At 38.3% G+C, this 9,377-nt stretch overlaps 1 protein-coding gene across 1 annotated transcript in view; it reads right to left on the bottom strand.

Moving 5' to 3' along the window:
* Positions 1-442: 442 nt before the first annotated feature.
* antxr1c (ANTXR cell adhesion molecule 1c) overlaps positions 443-9,377 on the bottom strand; it is a 58,527-nt gene continuing 49,592 nt past the window's right edge. The window contains exon 18 of the mRNA XM_022669309.2: positions 443-2,844. Within this exon, the coding sequence (XP_022525030.1) occupies positions 2,599-2,844 (246 nt within the window). The 3' untranslated portion in view covers positions 443-2,598. The remainder of the gene's footprint in view (positions 2,845-9,377) is intronic.

The raw sequence follows: 9,377 nt of genomic DNA, 5'->3' as shown, positions 1-9,377 counted from the left end.
GTAGCTAAGTTTAGTAAGGCTATTGCATTTAAGGTGGAATGGAAAAATTTAAACAAGAAGCTTGCTTTTGGCTGAAACACCTGGTCCCACCAAATGCTCTTAATGAATGCAATCAAATTGTCAGGACAATGCTCCAGAATCTTGTAGAAATCGTCCCTGGACAGTAGAGATACACTACAACAAATGAGCAAATTAGTTTTCCAAAACTTTTGTACATAGTACCTCATAAAAAATGTGAAAAACATCTTGTAGACCTTGTACTTGATGACTGTTTCAGTGTGTTCTTTTACTTTTGCATTCTTTCTTGCAAGCCAGGAATGTAGGAAGATGGTACAGTAGCTGGTTTTAGGTGGTCTTCGATGGTCTTTTATGGTTATGGTCAGTGAAAGTGGTGATCAAGTAACGCAAAAAAAAGGCTTAATGAAAAAGCATGAAGCTGAGATAAAAGCTCGAAAGTTGACTTTTATTAATAAATGTATAAAAAAGGAGAACAGTTTATGCGCCTTTCACAAGTTGCTTCAATACTGTTGTTAACAGGCGATACTAAATTAAAAGACAATGCGAGACAATGACTCGTTACAGCGTTACTGTATCCAATAATACAGCTCACACATAATTAGACTGAGTGTCTGAAAAACCAATAAGGGTTACAACGAAATAACTGGCAACATGGTTTGGCAGTAAACAAGAGCAAAGGTTCGTAGTCATTTTATTAACCCATTCCACTGCATATTTAGTTAATTATAGTCAATGATTTCTTTGGCAGGACGTGGAAATCTAACCACTGACTGACGGATAGTGTAAATCGACAGCGGACAGTGTAAATCACATGTGGGGGGGGAAATACAATAAAAAAAGTGTAAAACAAACTGCAATGAAATAAACGGAGAGAAAAGAACAGTAGAAAAGATTTCTTTGGATTGGTTCATGCACAGTGTCCTGCTGTTTACAGAGGACACCTTGTCGTATTCAAGTCCCTTACTGTACGTACTGTAGCCGGGGGATAATAAATTAGATACTGTGAACTGCCCTGCAGTCATGATGTGTACTTGGTGACGTTACAAAAAGAAGCTCGAAGGAAGGACGAGTATCAACATACAGTACAGTCATGGGAATATAGAACATTTATCATGAGAAAAATATTGACCTGACTGTGTACATTAAGAGGACTTGCTATTGAAGGAAAAAAAAGCAAACAAAGCTGAAACTGGATCATCTGGGGACTCCACACCTTTCCACACCTGCAGATTCTCAACTGTCACTTAATCAACAAATCTTACAAGTTTTTAAAATATGTAACAATTTTAACTTTTTTTTCTAGACTTCTACACAATTGTAATCTACAATTTAGCAAAACTTCAAACTGTCAAATTGTACTTTTGTTAGCCAACATTTTTTAATTTGCAAAATTTGTAAAAGTGGTATACAATGCACAATTTGGTAAAATCTGTAAAATGTGCATCTTTGTATAATTGTGTATTTTACTAATTATCCTGTAACTTGTATAAAATACAATTTTGTACATTGTGTAAAATAAACAGACTTGTAAAACGTACACATTTTATCCAGCTGCTGAACTCTACAACGTACCAAAAGCATCAGACTAACACATTTTGACACAAATAAAATATCAAAACTTTGCGACTTACATTATTCTTGCAACAGGCTAACCTGAGACAAACCACCGTTTTTTCTTTTTCTAACGGGACAACGTAGCAAACGATGGTCCAAAACTCTTCCCTTTGGTTCATCCAAAACTAGCCAAAGCTTGACTCCATTGCCCAAACTTCTCTAAAGCGGCTTCGTGACAACAAAATAAATTACAACTAAATGAGAATGTGAACTGAACTAAACTAAACTGCACTGAACTGTTTAATCCAACCCACTTACTCACTTTGGGAACAAAAAGCCAAGCAACTAACAGTCAATAATGACGTAAACTGCTTTAATTTTACTGTTTTTTTTTTAACTCTTAAACGGTTCTTAAAGTAAAAAAGCAAATTAACACAATTTCCCTTTCTGACTTCAATTGTAGTCAATCATCACTGATATTTTCAGTATCTGAAGTTTCTGCTCCTTTAATTTTATCACTGAAGCTATACAGCAAATGTAGCTAACAAGTAATGGAAGCTAAACAGAACATTAATTAGCATCATGCTAACTGCATGCGTAAATCATTACACATAGGCTACCGCTGGTTTGAGGCAAAGGCTTGACTCAGGCATGCAGTTAGCATCATGCTAATCATGCTAATCTATAATGTTACCTACATTAAACTGAAGAAGTCAGACTCAGACACTCAGAATATTTTCCAGATGATACTATGCTAATTTTGGCTTTAATTGACGTTGCCGCATGTGGTATATTCAGTAGTTGATATTAGCATCTTTCCCTTACTGCAGTTGTTATTTTCTTTGATATTGTTACAATATTTATTTATTTTTGCTGTCCAGCAACAAACCACATACCGGAGTCTTCTACCAAACCCTGACACTGATAAATATCATGGTTTGAGTTTGTTTTCTACGGTGAGAGAAGCATATTTTGGCTGGATAAATGAACTGCATTGAACTGTGCTGGTGCTCGTGCTGCCAGGCCTCAGGGTTTGGGAGGGGGCCGGGCGGGAGGCGGGCAGGGAGGACCGGGTGGCACTCGGGCCGGGGGTGGTCCTGGCGGTCCCGGTGGCAGTTGGGCCTGGGGCGGCCCCTTCGGAGGGGATTGTGGAGGTGGACTCATGGGGTTGGGGGCTGGGCGGTAGTCCGGCGGAGGCGGTGCTGGGCACTGGGTACGGGGCGGAGCTTTCGCGGCCTCTTCTTTCACCCGCGTAAAGTTGATGCATCGACCCTGAGGAGAACAAGACAAGAGAAAGAAATTAGATTACAGTTCTGTTTATAAGTTACTATAAGTTGAGTATACACATATACAGTGCCATATAAAAGGATTTGCCTCTTTGCCTCCCTACAGATTTCTTTGTTTTTGCTTTTATGTAAGATTTATTTAAAATTTTCTCAATTTTGTTTTGCCCAATTTAGCTAGGCCAATTATCCCACCCATTCAGCTGCTACTCGGCTGTATATCACAAGAAGGGTTTTCTCTGAGGAAAGCGCAGCGACTCGGTTCTGATACATCAGCTCACAGATGCAGCCTTGTGCTGATCCACATCACCCTAGGAGTGATGAGGGGAAAGAGCACCATCTACTGTACCCACTTAGAGAGAGCAAGGCTGATTGTGCTCTCTCAGGGCTCTGGCAGCTGATAGCAAGCTGTATGACCAGGATTCGAACCAGCAATCTCCCAATCAAAGCGGCAGAACTTTAAACTGCTTGACCATTCTGCACCCTTTTTTGTCATACACTCATTTTCCAGATATCAAACAACTTTAATACAAGACAAAGATAATCTCAGTAAATACAGTATAAAAAGCTGTTTTTAAATGATGATGGAAGAAATATCAAAAGCAGATGAGAAAACAAAGTTATTGACCTTTATCAGTCTGGAAAACTATTACAAAGTAATTTCTAAAGCTTTGGGACTCCAGAGATTTATTTACAAATGGAGAAAACACAGAACACTGGTGAGCCTTCCCAGGAGTTACTGGCCTATCAAAATGACTCCAAAAGGGCATGGTCAACTCATCCAGGAGGTCACAAAAGAAACCAAGAACAACAACTAAAGACGATGGACGTTCTCTAAAAGACAGAATTATGAAACATAAATTATTTTCAACATTACAAGCATCCCTATGATTAGCAACCATAAGATCCTCTAAGCAGCTGCCTATCACTCTGAACATTAAAATAACTGATTCCCACAAAATAAGGAAAGTCCAAGGAAACCTTCAGAACAAACTGCTCACAGGATTGTTAAAAGGCAGATTAAGAACTCTATGAGAGTTCCTTCAGGAAGACTGATTAGACTCTGGAATGATGATACACTCTTCTACTGTGCAGCAACTTCTGTACAAATACGACTTCTTAGACAAGTTATGATAAGAAAACCTTCATTGCATCCTCACTGCAAAATTTAGAGTCAAAGAAGAAACTTGTGGCTTTGTGAAGTTTAATGCGACAATGAGCAAAGGAATGTTTGGAGAAAAATGGTGCAAAGTTTCATTTAAGAATGTTTTCTTTGGAAATGGAAGATGGTTCTAAAAGTAATCTTATTTAATTAACAAAATTAATCTTTCACTTTCTTAACTTTCAAAGTAATTCAGACTAGGGTGCTAAAACAAAACTTATGCACAACACTGTACACAACAATATATTATTTTTTTCCATTAAAAAAAGTGTCTGATTAATTAAATTTTGTCAAAAAATGCATGCATGCTTTATTGAATATTAATATTCCGTAGCGTCACTTCAGCGCAGGATTGCTTTTTGCTTCCACTGGCTGAATTCCAACCGGCGCTCATTACCCCTGCCCTATTTTTTTTCCAGAGCTTTTCTGTGGCAAAGACGCATGACTCTCATACTCCTCTCTTTTTCTCTTCAATCCCTCTGTCTGGTTCAGATTGGCTGGGTCCCTGTGAAAACCACTGAGGAATTCACCCTAACTTGTAAATTATGGGCAACTGAAAAAAAAAGTAAAAAAAATCTCCCATTACCAAATGCTCTGCACTAGTGGTGCAATTTATGCAGCTACAAAGCAAATGTACATAACAAGTGGCTAAAGGAAGTAAGAAAAGCACTACATCACACGCCCAACACACCATGTAAAGGTGTTCTATAATCTGTATATATATAATCTCTAACAGGCTTAATTATGCAATTTCTGATACTATTCAAATTCTGATGGACTACAATGACAATTTCACTAAATACAGAAACAGAAACCTGCTTTATATCATACCACTGACTGCTGTACTGATAGGATTTTTTATAACACTATTTATGGCATCTGTTTAAGGATATATACAGCTCTGGAAAAAATAAGAGACCACTTAATAATGATATTTTCCTTGATTATACCAAATTAAAAACCTCTGGAACATAATCAAGAGAAAGACGGATGATCACAAACCATCAAACCAAACTGAACTGCTTGAATTTTTGAAGCAGGAGTAAAGGCGTAAAGTTATCCAAAAGCAGTGTGTAAGACTGGTGGAGGAGAACATGATGCCAAGATGCATGAAAACTGTGATTAAAAACCAGGGTTATTCCACAAAACATTGATTTCTGAACTCTTAAAACTCTTAAATCTTTATGAATATTTGCTATTTCAGCTAGTTCTCATTTTCTACAAATAAATGCTCTAAATGACAATATTTTTATGTGGAATTTGGGAGAAATGTTGTCCATAGTTTATAGAATAAAACAACAATGTTCTTTTTACTCATACCTATAAATAGCTAAATTTTCCACAGCTGTATATTTTTATAATAATTAACATTACATTATGTTGTTTAAGGAGGTGAAAAATAAGTTAAGTAATGGTGCCACAATTAATAACAATATTTCATCTCATAATTTGCACAAAACTGTAAAGTCTGTTGTTGAGTGTCAACCAATCAGAAACCAAACAAATTTCCACAAATAATGAATGCTCCAAACACTTTTAGTTTTTTGTTGGAAAAACAAAAAACAAAAAACGTTTTGTTTTCTACTAAAAACAGTACTCAGTATTAGAGCTAGTGTACTACTCTGGTGCAGAACAGCATTACACAGACAGATTTGAGATTATTACACTCACTAAGAGCTTATATAATGTTTACAGTCTGCGTTTGGGATGAGGGGAAATGACGTGAGTTTAATGTGCGGCTGAGCTGTTTGGAGAAGCAGCAGTGGGTCTGGTGATGTAAGGGAAGTTTATGCTTATGTTTATGCGTTCCTCTTTCTTCTGCAGTGAACAGAACCGTGGTGGAGGTGAGATCGGTGTTTGTTTTCATTCGTGGCTCAGAGACAAATATGTCTGACCTCCTGACATGCCTGCAATTATACACAGACCCACACAGCGCTCTGCTCTCAGCCCGACGACGGCGTTCTGCATGTTTGATGTGGCCCTTCTGTAAAGACGGCTCTGTGCATGACCTCATCTCTTTACCCTCCACCAGTCGGCCGGGCTGTGTGTGTGTGTGTGTGTGTGTGTGTGTGTAACTCGAAGCCTGTAATTAAGGCCCTGAAGGCCGGCCCACTGGGCTTCACGTCAGGCCCGCTGAAGGCTTGGGAAGTTGATGGCGCTGCATAGCTGAGACCCTGTGTAGCTGCATGAGATGAGAAAAACAGACTGGGCCCAGATAATGACCTACTGTAGGCCTAACACACTAACACACACACACACACACACACACTGCTTGAGTTATGTACCCAAGCATGAATGTTTAACCCTTAGAACTCCACATGCCATTCGTTGGCCTGTTTTACATTTTAAATGTATCAGTGCTATCAACATTAGCATTTTAACACACACAGTTAATGCTAAAACGATTTTTTTTTTTACATAAATTAATCATGTTACCTAGTTTAGGTTCAACATATCCTCCCATTACACTTTTTACAGACACTGGTGACATACAGAATTAGTTTTATTTAGCAATGTAAAAACTGTATCGCTACTGTTAAAGTTTAGGAGGTAGATTGCTTTGTAACAAATTACATTTACTGGAGTTACTGTAATTGAGTATTTTTTGTGGACTTATACTTCATAAAGTACTTGTTAAAAAATGTGTTTTTACTTTTTCTTAAGTATGTTTTGTTTGAAGTATTGTGCTTCTGTACATTTTAAATTACATCCAGTACTGGGTTAAAAAAAATCCTGGAAACTACTGTAATGAATGATTGGAAGGCACTAAAGTCATAAAAGGCCCTGGAGTTCATCCCTGGCCATATTGAAGTGACCACTTTGGCTTCAAGTAGAAGAAAATCCATAGTTTTATTATGCAGTGTAAACTGTGTCTGCCCAGAGAGACAGAGCTAGCAGCTTATGAAAGCTGTTGGTTGTCACTAGCATCCTGTTGATAACTAGCTAACACAGTTATTATTAACTATGCTAACTGTTATCCTGCCTGACATGATCAAAACCATGTAAAAAATAAGTAACTAAGTAAATTGTACTCTAAGTAAATATTAAATCATCTTCTTTTAACTTCTACTTGAGTAGATTTTTAAACTATTTTACCTGTACTTAAGTAAAATACCCTGGTTGTTTTTAATTACAGTTTTCATGCATCTTGGCATCATGTTCTCCTCCACCAGTCTTACACACTGCTTTTGGATAACTTTATTCTACTTCTGGTGCAAAAATTCAAGCAGTTCTGGTCATCCATCTTCCTCTTGATTATATACCAGAGGTTTTGAATTTGGTAAAATCAAAGAAACTCATCCTTTTTAAGTGGTCTCTTATTTGTTTCCAGAGCTGTATGTGTTTAATGATGGAGCTGTAGTTCCATTCTGAACAGCAGTGTAGAAGAACAGTGATAGACTGTATCTGTGGATCAGTCGAATGGCATTCTCTTTATGACATGGAAATCAGGACTATTCTGAACCATGTCTTTATGGGAACACTGCGCAGCCTTAGGCCAGTCCAGTGTGAATGGTGCCATTTAAGGCCGTTGCTATGGCGACCGGGATGGTGACAACATACTCACTCACAAATATGGCAGTAAAATACAGTGAGGTGACTTTCATCAGTCTGAGCCTCAGCTGCCAAGTACTGCAACAGTCTAGAAACTGAAGCGGTGCAACCAACAATACAGACAGCACAGAGCTTCTTTCATACACTGATATAAAACACTGCAGCTCACAGAGAGAGCTCCAGTTCCATCTTCTGAACTATTTTACTGACCAACATGGACATCCAGCCCACCCACGACTCTGGGACACATAGTTAAAGGGCAAATAAAAAGGAATATTCTCTGCATAATTAAAAACAATGGTGGTGAATGGACACAGATGTCTGAACGATACAGTTGACCATTATTCATAAACGAACTCAAACACACTGCCTGTAAAACAGTGCCTCAGACAGTGCCTCAGACACTGTTTTACCAGATTTTGGGCCTAAAACTTGGACTAAGAATTTGGGCCCTATCTAACACTCTATGCAAGGTGTGTCACAATGCTCATTGCTATCTTACATCCCGCCAACAGCCTATTTTCATGCCTACATTGTTTAAATAGCAATGGCACTTGTGAGTATATCTACATCAATGGGCATGGTAGTCTTGAAATGGTGTGTGTTCAGTTACATTTCTGGAGTATTGCTATCTTGGCAATGAAAAACACAGGTGCGCCACTGACTGAAAGCAACTTAGGCAGGCGCCAACAGATAGAAGTTGCTATCTTGGCATCGAATTATCAATGCAGGTGCATGCTCAATACACGTATATACACACAGCAGTGCACAAACCTATAGCACATGCCTGTTGGCAGCTGTGCAAAATTTTACATCAACAATAAACAGAAACAATAAAACAGAAAAATAAAATACCATTTTAGATCAACGCAAAATATAGGTCATTGTTTTATTACTTTAATGAGTTTTCTCTGCTAAGAAGCATTGGAAACGTCCAGGAAGCTGCACTATAAACATAGCAATGCGCCAAAGTCAGAGTGCACCTGGCTCTTAAAGGGAATAGCTAGTCACATGCTGATTGGTTTATTTAATGTTATGTCCAAAACACACTCATGATTAATTAAGAAAATTAATACATGCATTTTTTGCATTGCAGGAGTGGATGGATACATGCAAGCCGCTGTGTGGCAAAAACAGTTACCAAAAAAAAAAAAGTATTTTTTCAGAGTGACACTTTTTTACCACCATCAAAACTCCATATAATACTCAAAAGACACAAGTAGGTTCACCGCTGGGATTGCTGTGCATAGACAGTAAACGAAATGGCTATATTTGTGCTGTTGTCATGGTGACAGACGTCTAATCCACTCATCATCACTGTAAAGAAACCTGAGTCAGAAAGTTTCTCTATAATAAAACACAATTTCACACCAAACCCCAACTAAACCCTTTCTAAATAAATTCATTGAGAATTTTAAAGTATTGGTAGAAATACCCTTTATGGGGTCCGGCACTAAAGGTAACTCAAAACAGAAAACGATGCCAATTTCATTTGTTTTCCACACTCAGAAAATAAGAGAGAGAGAGAGAAATAGAGAGGGAGAGAGAGAGAGAGAGAGAGAGAGAGAGAGAGAGAGAGAGAGAGAGAGAGAGAGAAGTAGGACTGGGCATTCTTCTGCCCTCTCGTCACCGACCGCAGAGGAGCAGTGCGAGCCATGCCGTTACACGCGAGGGCGGAAATGATTCTCTCGGAATAAACTCTGCATCATGTAACTCTTCACATGTGTGCACAATTAATGCGAGAGTCCAGCCAAAAATCAGAGCTAAAGTTCCCCGTAAATCTAGTTGATCAGCCCAGACCTGTTTTT

The sequence above is a fragment of the Astyanax mexicanus genome, chromosome 15, assembly GCF_023375975.1.
Source record: "Astyanax mexicanus isolate ESR-SI-001 chromosome 15, AstMex3_surface, whole genome shotgun sequence".
NCBI classification, from domain to species: Eukaryota; Metazoa; Chordata; class Actinopteri; order Characiformes; family Acestrorhamphidae; genus Astyanax; species Astyanax mexicanus.
This window is presented reverse-complemented; position numbering and strand designations above follow the sequence as displayed.